The 21046-nt window shown below is 40.7% G+C and overlaps 1 protein-coding gene across 2 annotated transcripts in view; it reads left to right on the forward strand.

Annotated features, from left to right (window-relative positions):
- Positions 1 to 21046, forward strand: part of ncan (neurocan) — a 90817-nt gene that overhangs the window by 12275 nt on the left and 57496 nt on the right. For both annotated transcript variants that reach the window (XM_012954667.2, XM_002936332.3), the window contains one exon: positions 18078 to 18136. In XM_012954667.2, the coding sequence (XP_012810121.1) occupies positions 18078 to 18136 (59 nt within the window). The remainder of the gene's footprint in view (positions 1 to 18077; positions 18137 to 21046) is intronic.

Genomic DNA, 21046 nt, shown 5'->3' on the forward strand with positions numbered 1-21046 from the left:
GGAAAACCCTAGGTCCCAAGAATTAGGAACAACAGAACTATGTACTACCAGTACCATGTCTAGCAATTGTTAAACAATATTCATTTCTGAGTGCTTTCATGAACAATTTCCCCATGGTGTTCCTGTAAAACTGTAAATTGCTTCTTTACCATACTATACTATCCATCTGAATATATAATTCGTTGCAATCATTGCCCCATTGGGGCCCCATCCTTTATTATAGCCAGAATAAAATAGTGTCAGTTAAAGAGGAGATTAGTGGCTATAGCTTTATTTTGTATGGGGAGCTGCATTTTTAATTATCTTTGTAATATCAGAAACACAAACTCAGTGTTTTCCCAATGGTGATCTAGTGAACAGTATAATAATAAAGTCCACCTGTTCCATGTTAGTAGTGAGTCTCTAAGGGTTGCAAAAACAACACACTAACATATACAGTAATTTTACAAGTGAGAGTGGAAGTAATTGAGGATACTAATCAATAAAGTCAAACACATTAAAATAAGGAAATACGCCTATTGCCTAACAACCCAAACACATGACAGTAACAACAATTATAACACTTATAACAATTATAACACTTGAATATTTGCTGGGGTATGCCTTATGAAGGGGAAACAAATATTCACATCGGGCATAAATACATATGGGGACACTAGGCTTGATGCCATGATACTCTTTAGTAATATATGCAGGTTAAATGGAGTTATATCATTATAAACTATTAAATGCTTGCTTTGAACATGATATAAACTATTGATTAGTGCAGTTGTGGTATGCCCAATTTATGGCTATTTCTTACCTTTTTATGTTATGTTCCAGAAACAGCCAGATAAGATTATCATGCAGATTAAATACAAGGTACTGTTTTAATACAGTACTACAAAGAGATAGGAAATTGTACTGAAAAATTTTAATTATTTTCTTAAAATGGAGTCATTGGGAGATGGCCTTGCCATAATTTGGAGCTTTTTGTATAAAAGTGTATAAGGAATACCATACCTGTATAACATTATCTGAACGAATTATCTGAACGTTATCTGAACGAGTTTACAATCTATGATCTCCTACCCAGCATGCATTTTCCTCTAACCTCCCTCCTTCTTGTATATTTATTATTTTCTCACATTGACTTATACACTGGCCCTAGCTAACTACACAACCCTTAATGGAATTCTGCTGTTGTCGACTTTGTATGCGAATGAGTGCTTTTAACACATTAGAATACACATGGTTTCATTCAGAAATGTGCCCTTTGCTTCAGAAATTCTTTGAGTTTTGGACACCTGAGAGCAGAGATTTATTTTTTTTAACTCCGGAGTATATAAGAAGTAAAGAAAAGAATCTGATGCAGTCGGTCAGTTATAACCTATAGGATAGGATAGAAAATATATGGGATCAAGCCTTGGTTATGTGATTTTTTGCCAATCAAAATTGAATAGCCCTTGTTTCATTAATGTTAAATACAAGTATAGGATCTATTGTACGCAATGAGTGGTTCCTGGGGTTTTCAAGTGTTTTTTTTTTTATTAAGTCTACTGAAATTAATTTCAACTTTAAAGAACACCTATCACATTTTTTCTATGATGAGACAGGGTTGCAAGAGCACCAAGGGGCACAAGAGCTCATGCAACAAATCTGTTCTAGGGGAATTGATGTTCTGTGCACCTTGCCGGCATGGAGTAAAAAAAAAAGCATCATGCAGTGCCAGGCACTCTAGGCAACCCGCTGGTCACCTCACCCCCCCCCCCCCCACATGCAAACATTTGGGGTAAGTGCGTGCACAATGACAATGCTGTGGGGGATAAGCATCAGTGATGAGTGGGCCGTGGGAGGACGAGTGCCCGGTGTAGGGGTAGGCAGACAGAACAGGTATGTGCCAAGTGCACCCTCACCTATGGACCATAGACACATGCCTCGTCTGCCTAACGCTAGTTCTGGCCCTTGCATTATGGGGCAAAGGGCAGCCCTGTTTACTTGTAATACTTAGGGCTCTGAGTCAGGGGGTTGTGTACAAGCTTTGAAACAGAACAGAGATGGATCAGTGTTAACTTTGGAGAGAGGAAGGCAGTGTGTAAAGTGGCCTTGTTTCTTTTTCAACAATAGCCTCCCTACTGAGTACTATGCCACCTACACCTCAAGCAAGTGGCCATGTTGGGGCACATGCATGTGCATAAGGAGTGAGTGTCCTTATAGTCTAAAAAAAGTGGCAGCCACTGTAATCGGATTAGAAATAGTCCCTCCTACAGTTAACCTAGCCAGGATTTAACAGCATCATTACATACATGATGACTATGAATCATTATTAGGGCAAGTTAGGCATTGCTTTACCCAATTTGTAATTTCTGAGAAATAATTATCCATTTAACAACATCTGACTAGTATAAACAGGGTGTGGGGCTGTTTAAACTAGACAAAAGTACATATTTCCTAAATGTTAGATAGGTCCTATTGTCTCAAGGTTTCTTGCTTACTATTTCCTTCCATCCAATTACTTTGTCATTTTATCGTAATTGTCTTTTACACATGAACACGTATTGCTTTGTTCCTATCCCTCTTTCATTCATGCACGCTCAGCATTTCTTTTTTTATTATGTGCGATTAAAGGTAACAATGTTATATATGCAGCCTTATACTTGCAGTGTTTTTATGCTTTTTGTATTAACTAAAGATATTTTCATAATGTGTGTATAAAGAGGTCTTCTCACCTTTCTGGCAGTAGAACATTACACCTTTATCTTGCAAATTGCCTAACACCCCCATAATAATTCACATCATAATTAATTCCCCCTCCCTGCTCATGCCTTTTTTTTAATGTGAAGGTAATCAGAATGTTCTGCATTTCCATATGCGTAAATCTTCATATATTATTCATGAGCTGTCTTAGTGATAGATGCATCATTGAACTATTTTGTAGTGCAGGCTATTAACATAAATTCACCACATTGGCTAGATCCAATTGCACTGAACCAGTGTTGTGTGCATTTATGTATTTTTCCTTATTTTTTTTTTTAGCTTTTTCTAGTGCAGCAGAATATATATCCTGGTCATAAAAGCTTAACTTACAGCTAATATTCTTGAAACAGCTTTGGTTTTGACAACACTGTTTTAAATTCTATATCTGTACTCCTTTCTTCATGTTTAGAATGCTGGAGCTAGACTATTAGAGCTTATGCCTTCAGGGGAGACTTTGGGAATCCTTTCACACAGTCTTACTAAGCTATATAGGGGATTGTTAATACAAACCCTAAAAACAGATATGTCCGATGATTATCCTGTATATGAGTAGGAGTTGTAAAAATGTTAAGCAGAAGTGGGAATATACCAATACCATTGTATATGAGTGAGGGTCAGCTGGAAGTTCCATCTCTTTTAGGTTTTTCCTGGAAGTTACCTTTTGTGTACTCCTCATGATTGTGATACAAGGGACATGTAGCATATTCGAAAATCACCTTCATCATGTAGACCAGTGCTGTACAATTTCTGTTGTATCAAGGGCCGGGATTTTTCTGGCCTACGTGGTGGAGGGCTGATAATGAATGCCAGTTTTGACCACTCCTCTTTTTCAAACCACACTCACTTCAAACCACACCCATGCTATTACAAGCGCTTTTTATGACCATGCCCACACTAATAGTGGAAGTGCAGCAAAAACCCAAATGGTTGGTGCTCACTGTAGAGATATTACCCTTCACTGGACAGGCAGCACAGGACAGGCAGAGTATGGCACACATAGGCAGGGTAGGGCAGGCAGAGTATGGCACACACAGACAGCATAGGGCAGGTAGAGTATGGCATACATAGGCAGGGTAGGACAGGCAGAGTATGGCACACACAGGCAGCATAGGACAGGCAGAGTATGGCACACATAGGCAGGGTAGGACAGGCAGAGTATGGCACACACAGGCAGCATAGGGCAGGTAGAGTATGGCACACACAGGCAGCATAAGGCAGGCAAAAAACTACCACAGTCTGAGCCTGAGGTATGAACAATGCAGGGGGTAAACAATGCAGGGACTAAAAGGTGTGAACATTACAGGGGATTACACGTTTAAACAATACAACAATGCAGGGGGCCAGTTAATCTCAGTACTGATACCATTTAAATCTTACACAAAATAAGCAGTCACAGCAGCCAGACAGGTGTGGGGCCACAAAGAGGGGGGCTGCTGGCCACCAGTTGGACAGAACTGATGAAGACAATGGTGAACCCCATACCTTCCCCCTTTGTTGTGAATGCTATGTTAGCAGAAGTCTATTATGTACAGGGGTTATCTCTGTACTAGTAATCTAATTATCTACCTAGCAAGGACCAAACATGGAGTATCTTTTATTTTCCAGTTTGTCCAGTTTAGCTCAAGAAATAGCAAAAATAAAGTAATATTGGCAAAACTGACAACAATATTGGTGCATGCATAAGTATTGTAATCTTCCTTATCTACATAAGGGACTTTAATATGTAGGCAAATGGGGCATCTTCAATATGGTTTAAATAAATCACTTCCAGAAATGAAAGACCCGTTTGTTAAATCAGGATTTGCTCCCTCCAGCATAAAAATGTACTTGCATGGTGTTTGGAGGTTCATCAATAATAAAATCAAAAATACTTAAAAGAGTTTGATTCAGAAATGAGAAGTGGATATTGCAGTTCCCAGTGTTATAAAGCAGCCCTGCCCCTATGCAGTAAGAACTTAGCAAGATGTCGGACAGTTTTATATTGGCATTCCTTTGAATCATCCAAGAGTTATTGAGGTGCTTGTTGGCAAATTGGAAGGAAGACACCTTTTGTTCTCTGTCAGGGTGTAAGTGGGAAATGTTTAAAATAGGCAAGGCTGATAAATAAACCCCCACTACACATGCGAGGTATACATTTATATGAAGTTTCTTATATTCTCAGAAAAATCTATTACTGCATGCATATATGGCTTGATGCATACATGGACTATGGGTCTAAAGGTGGCCATACACGGGCCGACTATAGCTGCCGATATCGGTCCCTTGGACCGATTCGGCAGCTAATCGGCCCGTGTATGGGGAGAGCAGATCGGCCTGGCCGACCGATATCTGGCCTGAAATTGGCCAGATCTCGATCGGCCAGGTTAGAAAATCTGGTCGGATCGGGGACCGCATCGGCTCGTTGATGCGGTCCCCGATCCGACTGCCCCATAGCCGCCCACATAATCCGATCGTCTGGCCCCAGGGCCAAACGATCGGATTATTATTTTTTTTACCTAAATGGTCCCCGATATCGCCCACCCGTAGGTGGGGATATCGGGGGAAGATCCGCTCGCTTGGCGACATCGCCAAGCGAGCGGATCTGCTCGTGTATGGCCACCTTAACAAAGGGGCTAATTCAACCAATTATGGTTAGAATGTCCAATATAAATTAAGTGCAAAAAACCCCCCAAACTTTTGCATCTACATGTAAAAGCTTGCAAGATTATGTAGAAATCAATGGGAGTTGTCCTAGGCAAAGTCAAGCCATATTTTCAACTCAAGATTTTTGAGTTTTACAAGTAATTTTTGAATTTGTAAACTCAAATTCGACGTATTTGAGTTTTTTTTATTAATAAATAAGTAAATTTCCAATATTTTTTTTAAAATGTGAGTTTATTCAAAATAGAAAAACAACTCTCCAGTCAGTATAATGACACTACAAGCTGTGACTGTGTCAGAATCATCAGCCATATTACATCTTATATAGTCTCATGTGGCTCAGTTGGTAAGTGGGGACCAATTGCATTATGTTCCTTTTGAAGTGAGAGAATGGGCTGCAACATGCTGGTACCCAATAATAGGACCTTTATTAACTTGAAAGACAAAAATCTGTAAAAAAGAGCTATGGTTACCATGAACACAGCAGGCATTCTTCATAATGAAGTGTATTTATTTAATGGAATGTCTACCAGTAGATATAATGTACAATGTGGTATAGGAAATATAACAGCAGTCTATAGAATACTACCTGTGTCAGAGGTGTGTATTGTATCTTATATAATTTGTTATATAATAATGTTATAGAATAGTTCTAGTTCTTTGTAACAAGTGAGGCACCATATCCAGGAATCGGATAAAGATTCATTCAAATCCCAGCAACAGCAGGATTTGGCCATATTCTTAGTACCCAGACAAACTGACTCTGACTCAGATTATTGTCTGGTTCAGTATATTTCCAGGTTTCTTCAGCAGGGTTCAGTATTCAGCTAAAGTACGTTTTCAGTGCATCACTATTTGTAACCTGCTCTAGCTCCTGTCTATCATAATATTTGCTCATATCAGTAGTGACTCTGTGGGGGTTAAAGTTTAGTTCATTATCTGCTTAAAAATTGTCTAATGATATTTTTATCAAAACTTTCTTTAATTGCTCAAAGCTGCCATCTGTAATAAAAAAAACAGAACAGATGCTGGAGATCCCTGTAGATCTCTAATGGTTTTATGCATTTCCCTGGAAATGGTAGCTTCTAGTCATGTGATAAAAAAAGGGTGTCCACAGTGTATTAGGCTTCATTAAACTTATTTTTACTTCTTAATAGAGGCAAAGAATTCTGCAGTCAATAAAGTGTCTCTGTTGATTTAATAACAAGTAATACCAGTGATGCCAGGCAGATATAGTGGGACTAAGGGGCCTACACCAAAAGGATAAGATGCTGCTATATGGCAATAGAAAAATCAGGGGGGCCCTGTACTGGATCACAGAACCATTTGCTGGACAGTGTACTTATAATATTCACTTCCAGAAGCTTTTGAAAACTTAAAGAAGTGCAGGAAACATGTTTAGCAAGGATCCAGGTATCCAGGTGTCATAAAGCAGCAAGTAGAATAGAACCACAAAGCACCAGTTCTGAACTGGTAGATTCTGGTAAATGCAAGAGGGGCTGCTGTAAGATGCCATAGTCAGTCACTATTTATTAGGCTGATAGGGAGGCTGTTTGGGCCTCTGTGTACTTGAAATGTCTATGTCCAGACCTGCAAAGCACTGTATCACATTACCATAGTTGATGGCAGAAAATTATGCTCAGAAGTGGATGTTATACACAGCATGGATAACTGGATATTATAGGAAAAAAACCTACATGATATTGAAGAAGCGCTTTCCCCAATACAGAAACCAGAGTAAAATAAGGAATCCAGTAATGATGAGTAGAATTTTTAGGCAGGTATAGATTTGTGGCAAATATATTCACAAATCCATCTTTAGATTTTGCAGCAAAAAAACATCCATTTGAACTGAAAAAGTCGCCACAAAATGCACCCATTAACTTCAATGAGTTTCCCCCATAAGTTTTCTCCATTTTGTGACTATTTTACATGGTTTCACAAAATTCTCGAAAAAGCAAAATGGACGGATTTGCTGATCACTAGAACCCAGACAGGTTCCCAACCTCACCACTGTATTTTTCCCCCTTCTTTCTAAAAATAAAGGGTACAATTTGTCTCTGTATAGATGATAGTATTAGGAAATCACATTACAATAAGAGTAAGAGAAAAAATTTTGGTATCCTCTATGTTTTGTGAGCAGTCGATGGTAAAACGTTAGCTTTGAATTTCCAAAGCCACCACAGATTTAATTAATTTCTTCAATTAAATCTGTGGTGGCTTTGGAAATTCAAAGCTAACGTTTTACCATCGACTGCTCACAAAACATAGAGGATACCAAAATTTTTTCTCTTACTCTTATTGTAATGTGATTTCCTAATACTATCATCTATAACCCTTCTTGAAGCCATTTCCCAACTGCATTTTGTCTCTGTAGTTAGTAGTTTTTCAGTTTCCTGGTAACCTCTGATCCAGCATCTGATAATTTTTACTCCTATGCCTGAACACTAAACTCTACTTGAAGTTCCACAATGTAATTTGGAATGAGAAGCTTTGGATTTGCTCTTTGATCCTTTAAAATGAGGCACATATAAAATCCTCATGATGTATGGCTGATTAGTAATCAGGTCAGATACTTGCTGCAGTGTGCACTAGATTCAAAGCAGCCAGGAAGCAAACATGAAAGCCTATCTAAAGTAGGTTTTATTTTCTGCCTAGCTTGTCTTAAATGCAGTATATCCCTGTATTTCTAACTTTTAATTCTTATGAGCAGGTATTAAAATATGTATCCATATGTATGGATTATATGCAAATGATTGAACATACTCTGTTAAGTGCTGGGTAATATGTTGTCACTGTTATTAGTAATAAACATATATCATAGGTTGCAATGTAAGATGAAGTTACAAGACAATTTGCACATCTTTCAGACATTCATGAGGTCAAAGTTCCATGAGCTCTTCCATAATTCAGGGGCCAGGGCAGCAGGGCCAGAAGGTAGGCAGAAGATGCACCTGCCTAGGCTGCAATGATGAGGGGGGGGAGACAGGTACCCCTTCTGCTGGCCCCTTGTCTGCACTATCTTTCCCCTCTGATGCTTACCATTTTGCTCCCTCCCCCCATTCGTGCATGTAGACATGGGAAGGAAGGGGATAGGTGCAGGGGTGAGCTGGGCGACTGGGTTGCTTTGGGGCTGACTTGGCCCACATCTGGAGGGCAGCCACTGGGTCTATGGTGTTATTCTGCTACTAGCAAATTCTAAAAAAGAAAACAAAACATGCACAGGGCAAGCTTAACAGCAGCAGAAGGTAATTTCATTCTTAATTTCTCCAAAGCAGCTTCCAGTTTTCTCTTTGCTAAAACTCTCAGTTCCCTTATACTGTCCCTGTCTAGCCTTTGCTGAATGGGACTCCACATCAGCCACTTCCCTATGCATATCTCTTCACTGTCTCTCAGTATCCTCTCAAATCAAATTCAGATTACTAACACTCACATTCAAGGTCCTTAACTATAAAGCCCCTCCCCTCAGCTCTTATTTCAAAATAAAGTCCTTCGCTCTGCTTCTGTGAGACCTCTCTCGGGCTTCTGTCTGTCTCTAGAACTCTTTGCCTCAAGCCATCAGACTCTCACCTTCCTTACAAACTTTCAAATGTTCCCTAAAGACCCACTTATTTAGGGAAGTGTATTCAATGAATCTTGATTGATTAGGCACTATCTTATCATAAATCACCAATTGTTTCCAATTGTTTCAAACATACCCTAAAGGTGGCCATACACGTGGCGATCCGACGATGTTTCGTACGACCATCGGTCGCACGAAACATCGTAAGATCCGCCACACACCATTCAGGGCTGAATCGGCAGGTAAGGAGGTAGAAACAATAGGATTTCTACCTCCTTCTGCCGATTCAGCTCTGAAGGGAGAATTTTGGTCAGGCGCCTTCTATGGCGCCCGATCAAAATTTTCAAACTTGTCCGATCGGCGAGTCGTCCGATATCGGCAGCTTCCTGCGATATCGGTCGACTCGCCGACATGCCATACACGCACCGATTATCGTACGAAACGAGGTTTCGTACGATAATATCGGTGCGTGTATGGCCACCTTAACTCTTTAGATTATAAGCTCTTGTGAGTAGCCCCATCTAATCCTATTTTTGCTCTGCAACCCTTGTTTCTTAAATTGCTGTAAGACCCCTGTTTGTTATAAATCAATGTAAAGTGCTGCGTAACTTGCTGGCGCCATATAAATAAATAATGATGATGATGGTGAGGAGGTATTGGCCAAGGTTAAATCAATTGCCTCTGAGTCTGAATCTTTATAGAGATTCTTGTTCAAATACAATACTTTTTTTCTGTTTGTGTCTAAAGCAAGCAGAAATATACAAATATATATATATATATATATATATATATATATATATATATATATATATATATATATATATACAACTGATGAAAGCTGTGCAGTGGGTTAACCCTTTTTCCATTCTATTGGCTTCTTCTGGCCTCAACTCTGCCTCCCAGTGCCTCTTATCACATGTTTCTTGGATGGTGTTCTCCCCCAACCCCCACTCTTTTGCTTTGGTATGTTCAAGTTCTTCTTCTCTCCCGGCTGTTTTCACTGTGAATGATATTTTGGGCTGTGTGCCGGCTTTCAGTCTGTGGATTTTATCTAATTACTCTTTGTCTGGGTTCCAGACTCAATAACAGACAGGCAAAGCACTTCTTTCTGAGCCAGGATATCAGCAAGTCTGCTTTATCCTGGCCTTACCAGCAGCTTACACTGGATCCTGTGTGTGGAAGCCCCAGGATGCATTATAAAGCTCAGATAGCACACAAACACAGTGAATTTGAAAACTGGCTCATGATTATTGCAAAATACATGCGTAGGAGCAAAATGGAAGGAATAATAAGGATTTAATTTAACATTTAGTGAAAACAGTAATTTATAGTGTCAGATAAGGTTTTAACAATGTGCAGGAGCTCTTTCATACTGTAGGAATAAAAGCTGTTCCGTATTCCTCCACATATCTATCTATCTATCTATCTATCTATCATCTATCTATCTTGTCTGTCTATCAATTATCTATCTAAATCATTCCACATTTTTAGTTTTTTTCTCCAATATTTCTATTTATACCTATATATGTATTTATTTATTTCTGTTTGCACTGTAGGCAGTTCTGTTTACAAATTAATACTGCAAAATGAGGCCCTGTAGGACTACCAGACACACACACTTGCTTTTTGTTATAGGGGCATTATATTGCAGTCTTTAAAACAATAGCACATGAGACATTTTATTGTACATAACATTTTAGCACATATGTAATATTATCTTGCAAAATTTGCTGCTGTGTAAAAATGAGTGTGATTTGTATGATTATTAGACCCCATATGAGTGTGTAAAATGCCAACCAAAAATTGTGTGCAATTATGTGCAGTGATATCTAGGCAGATTGTACAGGACTGATTGTCCAGAAATGTACCTAAAGTGTATCCAGTTTTGCATAGTATACCCACTGCATGTGTCGCTCCCTCAACCAACACCTCTAAAATGTAACCTTTCTCTTTTCCTCTCCCAATGCCAAATTCTTCCTTCTCCCATTTTCTTTTTCTTCCTCCATCCCCCGGTTTGTTCCCTATTCCATGTATTATTCTCTCACTCCTATGTAAAATATTCTACTCTTTTCTTCCCTCTACCAGTGCGATATTCTCTCCACCTACCACCACTTCCCCATATGGAATTTTTTTTTCTCAATATATTCACTTATGTCATTTTTATACCTCCCCAGCATGTGATTCTCTCTCTCCTCCTTTAATCCTATGACATTTTCTTGTCTCCTCCACCACAGTGCCATTTCTGCCAAGTTCAGAAACTTGACGGCACTTTACCAGGGTTTAACAAGAGTGGATTTATCTGTTTTTAAAAGTAAATTCTTTCCTCCACATTAGAAATATTGGACCCCCCCCTCACCCTGATCAGTATACTGGAGGTAGGCATGAGAAGAGTGGGTTGGGACATGGGGTCTGCTGACTCAGGGTATCAGTTGGGCAAGGGCAAACTTTGCACTGGTTCCTGCATTGCCTGTGTAAGAATTTAACTCCAGTCAAAAGAGATTCATTAATCCTTGTTGAATAGAAAAAAACACCTCACCAGCAAAGTTGCCAGTACTGTCATCCTTTAAAGAAAAAAACACAAAGCCTTAGAGCAACAATTTACTGTAATGTTTGATTCAGTAACGCTAGGAAAACTGAGCAATATCTCAAAATTTAATATAATAAAAATAAAAAAGCTTCTTAAACAAAGACATAAATATGACATCTGTGCCAACCAGAGAAAGTAAAAAATAAATACAGTCTCCAACAGGCAGTCAGAGCTTCAGTTTATTGCACTATTACATGAGGACTCATGCCATCATCATCTGCTGTTTGATAAACTGATATGGCAAGACACACTGGTAGTTTCCGATTTATTGCCGTTTTGTGAGAAACCCTGATGACTAGAATACATACTTTGTAATAGTTTCTACCTTAGGGCCAAACATATGATTACAAAGCATTTCTGATTGTACATTAATTGTATTTTATCCTATTTTTGGTTTTTGTAATTTTTTTAAATTAATTTTTACTATGCATGTAGCACTGCCCCGATATTTATATGTATTTTTTTTTGTAAAAGCTCCCATCTGAATACTTTTGGGATGTAGTGTGTGGTGGTGCAGTGGTTAGCAGTATTTTCAGCAAGTTTGTATGTTCTCTATGTACTTGTGAGGGTTTTCTCCCATACTCCAAAAACATACAAGCAGACCTTTTGTACAATTGTGGCCCCATCATGCTAAAATTATATTTTAAAATGTCACATTTTTTCAGACATTACGGACCCCTTCAGCTCCCAGGATCCAGAAAGCCTTGCCTGAATCAACACATTACATTATACATTAATACTAGTACCTTGTGTTTAATGATTTGTTGGATTCAACCTATTGTTTAGCGCACATGTGTCAAACACAAAGCCCATGGGCCGAATACGGCCCTTCTGGCTGTTTTATGTGGCCCCTGGTGACTGAGCTTGACTGTGCAGCACCAATCGCCTTACTGCACTGTGATGTGCCTAACTGTACAGTATCTTAGAAAAAAAAATTGTTTGGCAACTTAGCCTGTGTTTTAGATTTCGGCCCCCTTATGTGATTGAGTTTGACACCCCTGGGCGGATCTGTAATGATCCATGATGTAAGAGGGGCTAGAAAAGCAGGAGGGTTTATAGCAGGGGTCCCCAACCTTTCTTACTCGGGAGCCGCAGTCAAATATAAAAAGACTTGGGGAGCAACACAAGCACCATAAAAGTTCATGGAGGAGCCAAATAAGGGCTGTGATTGGCTATTAGGGGCCTCTATGCACCCTATCAGCTTACAGTGTGCTTTATTTGGTAGAAAATCTTGTTTTTATTCAACCAAAACTTGCCCCCAAGTCAGGAATTCAAAAATAACTCCCTGGTTTGGGGGCACTGAGAGCAACATCCAAGGGGTTGGGGAGCAACATGTTGCCCCCGAGCAACTGGTTGGGGATCACTGGTTTATAGCAATCAAATATATCAAAATATATTTGACTTGCATTAGTTACAGCATATTAAACATTTTTTATTTCTGTTTAGAATTTAACTATTAGTTACAGTATGCTGACAGATAAATGGAGGGTTTTGTTGCTTCTATTAAAACATCAGTTGCTGTAGACTGAAGGAATGGGGACTCCTCTACTAAGCACGAATTAGCTGTAAAAGTTAAAATCATAGTTTTTTTAATGATCATATCTTGCGATAGTCTCATTTACTGTATCCATGTGTTACTTTTAATTTTAATGCATATTTTTTTAAATAAATTCTAGGAGATACTGTATATATCATTTTTATAAAATAATCAGAACAGTACAGGTATGGGAACCCTTATCAGAAAATCAGTTATGCAGAAAGTTCTGAAATACGGGATGGCAATCTCCCATTATAAGCAAATAATTCTAATTTTTAAAAATGTCCTTTTTCATTGTAATAGTAAAGCAGTCCCTTGTACTTGATCCCAACTAGAATATAATTAATCCTTATTGGAAGCAAAACAATCCTATCGGGTTTAATTAAGTTTATTCATACATCATTTAAACATCAAAGTATGGAGATCCAAATTAGAGAAAGGCCCCTTATCCAGAAAACCCCAGGTCCTGAGCATTTTGGATAGCAGGTCCCATACCTGTATTATTACTAGCATTTTTCTTTTATGTATCTTATACTGTATATTTCAACCCTTTTGATATGCAAATAATGGTTTACGTGTGTTTTGGTATTTTATTTGTATTTCTGATCAGTCACCTGAGTGAAGCCTAATTTCGGGCAGAAAGTGATACACCAGTATATTAAGGTACACTTAGGTACAAAGTAAATAAATTTAAATAAAGTAAATAAATTTAATAGACTGGTGGTTGTGGTGTATAATTGGTTATGGTATCATTTGGCCTTGAAATTTGATGGTTGAATCTTTCAGCAAAAGGCTTATATAGTCCCAGTTCCAGTTTTCTTTTTCGACAATCAGCTTTGATGCTAGGGTATAATTTGCAAAATACAAAACAGAGGTGTTTCTGTCATAAGGCAATGTAAACATTTTGAGTCAGGTTACACATCTTTGAGAGCAGGTAGCCATCTGCAAAAGAAGAAGAATGTACATCTGCACCATACAGTGCAGGGAACTTCAAGAACCAAACTTTCTATTCTTATATTACTATTGCTAAAGAGTTAATATTCCCTAGGTGACCTCAGTGAAAAAAGACCCAGGCTAGTGTTCTTAACCTTAGAAGACATTCAATAGAGGGGATTCAGTACAGTGAGGTGCTATAACTGTTAGTGAGACTGTACAGTACCGTCATCCTATAACTACTTCATCTAAATTATTGGTGTGTAAGTGTGTATTTGTGTGTTTAATCTGCCTGTGTTTTATCTATCTTTTATATTTTATCTTTTGTATTTTATCTATTTGCTTCATCATTGTAAAGTGCCTCTTCATCCAATCATCCAATCTAATGTTAATGGTTACTGGTACTCAATATATTCCAAAATTGATACTGACACCATACAACATGTCAACAAGGGCTCGGCTGACTAAGAGGACCTTATGTAACATATGTCCTTGTTGTAAAGCCTCTGTGGCAGGAATGAAAAAATTTTGATCCCTCTTACATAGAGGCAGGGGTGTGTTTGCATCATGCCCAAACTCAGACAATTTAAGGGCCCTGCACCCTGATTAAAAGAATGCAGTTTAAGTGAGCAAAACTAGAGCTTAGCAGGGTTCTGATTATATTGCCAACACTGATCCATTCCATAGTGAATCATAAGCATTTGTACTAGACCTTTTTATTCTGTATTGGGACAGGGGGCTGTTGCTTAGAGCCTTATAGAGCCTGCACACTATACTTAAAAATTAAGCAAATAAGTTGCCTCTTTTTCCATTTTTTATGCAATTATTTCTGCAGCCACTGAAAAGGCCACTGTATCTATGGAGATTTCAAAATTGTGAGCGTGAAACCTTACCCAAATGCAGAAAGCCCACAGGATGTCACAGATAATGACCAGGCTCGGTGGCATAAACTGCACCCAAACTCAGTTTGTTACGTAGGCTGCTACCTACTGGGAATTGATTAAGAGCCCTATCTTAATGCAGGTTGACAATGACCCAATGTACATTCTAATGGGATCACAGGGCAACCAGAGTTTCTATTCTGAACAGTCAGCTGTAATGTGCCTGTTGATTTTATGACCACAGTTACTAAATATTACCTCATGGAAAATACATAACTGAACAGTATACAGGAAAGTTCACGTAAAGTCTGGATAAAATTTCTCTTAGTACAGTTTTATTGTTATAGGGTTTGTGTTACCTACCTGTGTGCTACTTGATAGCATATGTAAATTATTTGGAGAAGGAAGGGACCTTTGCTTGCATGTTACAAACTGCAATTTAGATCCCACAGTGTGTAGCAGACAGGGACATTTACATTTGTACAGAAGCCTGTCATGTTTTTAAAATTCTGTAGCCAATTAACCAAAGAGCATTTAGAAAAGGAATCAATTAGGGGGATTTCTGTGTCTGTGTCTTTGTGTCTGGATGGTGCTGCTGTCTGATATGTGTCGCCTTGGTTTATTCATAAGGGAATAAAGAGTTAGGTGAGTCTTTAAATGTCAGCTCCAAGCAGTTAAGTGGAGCCAATTAGCAAATATACCTCTGTGGGTTCTGGACCTCCACTATACACTTCACCTCTCTCTTTGTATTGTTCTGATCCCTTTAGCCAACTCTGATTCTATATCCTGCTTTATATAGCCCATGTACCCATTTTTTTGCCACTCTGTTTTCCTTCTATGCACACATGATGAGCAAAGGGTCCTCTGTTAATTCCTGTGTCTTCACACAGTGTTGTTAATAAACCACAATCCAACCCTGCATTACTGCTCTACTGATCTCTTATTTGTGTTCCATATACTGTATAGGTATCAGTAATTCACATTCCAACCCTGCAGTATTGCTGTGCTTATTTCTTATTCATGATTCTCATACAGCACCATCATTAAACCACAATCCAACCATGCAATATTGCTCTACTGATCCAAATTCATGTTCCATATACAGGTTTCTTAGTGATTTATAATCCAACCCTGAAAAATTGCTCAGCTTGTCCTTACCTATAGCTGTCCTAACCCAGCAGCTACCCTGCCATCCAAGTTCGATACTGTAGACCCTGAAAAACTCTAAATACTGATGATGTAATTTTTTCCCTTTAATCTTCACTTACAATTGCAGAGTAATTGTCCCTTTAGATACCTTATGTCAGCTAAATGTTTGGAACCAAGAAACTTTTTTGTCAGAACTGTTTGCTCAAAAGTTTTTATGAAATGTAATTTTATTTGTCTAAATAATCTTCTAAAATGTATTATATGATATTTAATGGCATCGCCTTCCTGTTTTAGAGGCCTGCCACCCTTTTAAGCTAATGTAAGCTAATGTATTTTAATAAACAGCATTTATTTTTATGTCACCCTATCCCATATTTCTGCATCAATAACTTCTATAGCTGAGGCTTAAAAGTACAGATTTAAAAGCATTCACTAACATTTTCATGTACTGTACTTATTTGTCTTAAACTACATCCTAGATTTCAGTACAGAAAAGTATTTATACCAGTGTTTTTCAACCTTTTTTGGGCAAAGGCACACTTGTTTCATGAAAAAAATCACGAGGCACACCACCATTAGAAAATGTTAAAAAATTTAACTCTGTGCCCAGCAGCAGTGCCTCCCTAGTACACTGGTGCCCAGCAGCAGTGCCCCCCTAGTACATTGGTGCCAAGAGCAGTGCCCCCCTAGTACATTGGTGCCCAGCAGCAGTGCCCCCTAGTACATTGGTGCCAAGAGCAGTGCCCCCCTAGTACATTGGTGCCCAGCAGCAGTGCCCCCCTAGTACATTGGTGCCAAGAGCAGTGCCCCCCTAGTACATTGGTGCCCAGCAGCAGTGCCCCCCAGTACATTGGTGCCAAGAGCAGTGCCCCCCTAGTACATTGGTGCCCAGCAGCAGTGCCCCCCAGTACATTGGTGCCAAGAGCAGTGCCCCCCTAGTACATTGGTGCCCAGCAGCAGTGCCCCCCTAGTACATTGGTGCCAAGAGCAGTGCCCCCCTAGTACATTGGTGCTCAGCAGCAGTGCCCCCCTAGTACATTGGTGCCAAGAGCAGTGCCCCCCTAGTACATTGGTGCCCAGCAGCAGTGCCCCCCAGTACATTGGTGCCAAGAGCCAGCCCCCCTAGTACATTGGTGCCCAGCAGCAGTGCCCCCCAGTACATTGGTGCCAAGAGCCAGCCCCCCTAGTACATTGGTGCCCAGCAGCAGTGCCCCCATAAGTCAGTGTGCCCCGTGGCCCCCCCTAATACATTGGTGCCCAGCAGCATTTTACTTCTGCTCTTCGGCGGCTTCTCCGGTGGCTTCGGTGGCTTCTCCAGTGGCTTCAGCAGCATCTTCGTATCCCTCAGGCACGCCGCCTCTGCACTTCTGCCTACACGCGACGCACACAGGCCCTTTTATAATGTTGCGCCCCGTGCGTACTGACATCACCCGTACACACGGGGCGCAACCAATGACAGGGCCCGGATTTTATTAAAGGGGGCCCGAGCTACTAAGAAAAACTGTAGCATCGCCGGGCCCCCTTTGAAAGTAAAAATTGCGGCCCTGCCTACGGCACAGCAGGCAACATCTCGCGGCACACAGCGGTTGAAAAACGCTGATTTATACTATTAGTATTTGCTATCCCTCCATCCAGCTTTTCAGCAGGTTACTCAGACACTCCATTCCATAAACACAGCCCCACCCCCACAGTGACAGCCAATACATTCCTCACACGCATATGTATATAGTTTTATAGTATAGCTTGCACTTCTAGATCATTATAGCCTTCAGTTTCTACTTTAAATTATGTTTTGCCAAAAAGCAGCACTAACAATGGTACATGTTCTTCCCACTGTGCAGCTACATTTGTTCTGTTGTACTAAAAAAAAAACCCTATTTTATTCTATGCAGAATCCTTCTATCATTTTTACAACCATGTTGGAAAAATTGTTTGATATCTAAATCAATTCACCTAAACTTCTTTAAATCCTAATTTTAGACCTTTATTCTTGTCCTGATATTATTACCTGTGCTTCACTACCTCTAATTCAGCTATCTGCTGTTTCTCTAGGCTGATAACATTCGGTGTGTGGCTCTTCCTGACTGGGACAGTTTGCATAGACACTACAGGTAAGTCCTGTCTTATAAAAGCTACAAGCCATCTTGCCTTTATATGCTAACGGCACATTTTCATGACTTCTGATATCCCTATATTTTACATTATTTTCAGTGTTGGTTGTGATAATAAACATTCTGCCATGGTGATGCCTATGTAAGAACTGGTTATTAGTTTCTTAAATTGCTCAACCAGCTAGGTATATTTACTAAAGTGTGAATTTTCTCCTTGTCAAAAATATTGTATATTCTTTTAAAACCCTAATGACATGATTGCCAGTGCAATGTGCCAAAATGTTGATGGTATATAAACCTTGCTTGAATACACCTGCATACATTCCCTATATAGGTGTCAAGAATGCCATAGGGAATGAGCCAGGAACTGGGAATGACAGGGCCATGACAGGGCTAGAAAGGAGGGAACCAGAAGAGGGTGTTAGGGATTATGGGTGTTGTAGTTTCCTGGGTTGCTGTGAGTATAGAAGGAGACATGAGCAGTTAAAAAAGGAAGGAAGTGTTCTTTTTATCTTGAACTGCTCCCGCCGCACCCCTCGCCAGAACAAGGGGGGGGGGGTAGTGGTTTATGGGGGAGGTATTAGAGTAGTGTCGCAGTGAAAGGGGCTCCTCTGGGAGGGAGACAGTGATAGTGGTATGAAGCAGGACCCCCATCAGTCGTCCCGGGCCTGGGCGATTTTACCTTTAAAGGGGGCTCGGCCATGCTACAGTTTCCTTTGTAGCTCGGGCCCCCTTTAATCAATTCCAGGCCCCTGTCATTTGTGTTCAGCGGTAATCCTATTGGTCACGCCCTGTGCGTACGTGTGCATCAGTAAGCATGGGGCGACATCTTATAAAAGTGAGAATGCAGCAGGGGAGCCTGGGGACACAGCCGGAGGACGCAGGGGGAGGTCATAGCCGGAGGACGCAGGGGGAGCTGGAGGAAGCAGGAGTTGGATGAAGTCATAGGATGCAGGAGAAGCCATAGGATGCAGGGGGAGCTTAAGGACGCTGGGGGGAAGCTGGAGGATGATGGGGAGGATGCTGACGGAGGAGCTGGAGGATGCCTGGGACGACGCGGGGGGGAGCTGGAAGATGCTGGGGGGAGTTGGAGGATGCTGGGGGGGAGCAGGAGGATGCTAGGGAGGATGCTGGGGAGGAGCTGGAGGATGCTGAGGGGGAGCTGAAGGATGCTGGGTAGGAGCTGGAGGATGCTGGTAGGGAGAGTTGGAGGATGCTGGGGGGGGGAATGGAGGATAAAAAGGGGCCCCGTGATTTCTAAAGGCGGCCCTGGTGTATGGCATAACTGGGGTAAGGCCTGAAGGCAAAGTGATGGGAGGGGCCATTAAAAGGGGCATGAATTACAGAGAAAAGCTGTGCCTAGACAGCAGGTTGGTACCTTGTTCTTAGGGACAATTGTTTGCAGCCTTCAGCAGCTATCAGCTGTTACAAAATGAATAATTAAATATGATATAAATGTGATTAATTTGCCCTACACTTATCTGTTGTTGGTTTATGTTGGTCGCTATTTGCATATTTAATAAACAAGCTGTAGCCTTTTTCACCCAAAATATCACATGTGGTTTGGTTCGACATTGCCCCTGTCATGGTTAAATATACTGACAAAGTAATGCCATTAAGCACTGCCTATGTGTGATATTTGCATGGTTTATATCAGTGCTGTCCAACTTCTACGGTGCCGAGGGCCGGAATTTCTCTAGCATACATGGTGGAGGGCCGCTAATGGAAGCCAGTTTTGACCACTCCCCCTTTTGAAACCACACCCACTTCAAACCACACCTATTTTATCACAATGGTGGTAGCACAGCAAAATCCCAAATGCTTGGTCCTTACTGTGGGGATACTCATTCATATGTGAAAGAATTATGTCATATTAAGATATACCCTTAAATTCCATATGCCTCCTCCTCCCCTGTGGATAGCAGAGCAACCCCCAGTACATAATTACACACATTAGGGGCCATTTAATGGCTATTTCCAACTGCTAACAAACTCCCACAACAAACCCCTGCCAGGTTCACCTCCCACAAGCAGCATAGGGCAAGCAGAGTATGGCACACACAGGCAGCACTCTGTCTGTCCTATGCTGTCTGTGTGTGCCATACTCTGCCTGTCCTACCCTGCCTGCGTGTGCCATACTCTGCCTTCCCTATGCTGCCTCTGTGTGCCATACTCTGCCTGCCCTACCCTGCCTGTGTGTGCCATACTCTGCCTGCCCTACCCTTCCTGTGTGTGCCATACCCTCCCTGACCTATGCTGCCTGTGTGTGCCATACTCTACCTGCCCTATGCTGGCTGTATGTGCCATACTCTGCCTACAGTACCTATGTCTGAGGTGTGAAGAAGTGAACAATGGGAGTGATTACAGTCTGAGCCTGAGGTGTGAACACTGCAGGGGGGAACAATGCAGAGATTAAAAGGTGTGAACAACACAGGGGATTACATTTTTAAACAATACAGAGGGATTACAGCCTGAATCTGAGGTGAGAACCATGCAGGGGGGGCAGTTAATCTCAGTACTGATACCATTGAATGCTTACTCAAAGGTAAACCATCAAAGTAGCCAGACAGGTGGGGGGCCACACAGAGGGGGGTCGCGGGCCGCATGCAGCCCGCGGGCCGCCAGTTGGACAGCACTGGTTTATATTATGAAGATACTGAGAGGCTAAAGAGTCTGCTGTATTTTTATTATGGTAGTTTGCCAGCCTAGATTTGGGGAAATTGCTTTTGGCACAAAAAGACATTGCAACTCTTGGTTTGGCATGTTTTCAAAGTTTTGCAGTGACCTAATTACACCTGGTGAACAAACACACATTTTTGTCAATGTGAATAAAAAAAAATTGTTGATGCAGCAAATGCAGTTTTTGTCTGCTTTTGACAGTTGCATGCACCTGAATAAATACAGTTGCAT

This window comes from Xenopus tropicalis, chromosome 1 (assembly GCF_000004195.4).
Source record: "Xenopus tropicalis strain Nigerian chromosome 1, UCB_Xtro_10.0, whole genome shotgun sequence".
NCBI classification, from domain to species: domain Eukaryota; kingdom Metazoa; phylum Chordata; class Amphibia; order Anura; family Pipidae; genus Xenopus; species Xenopus tropicalis.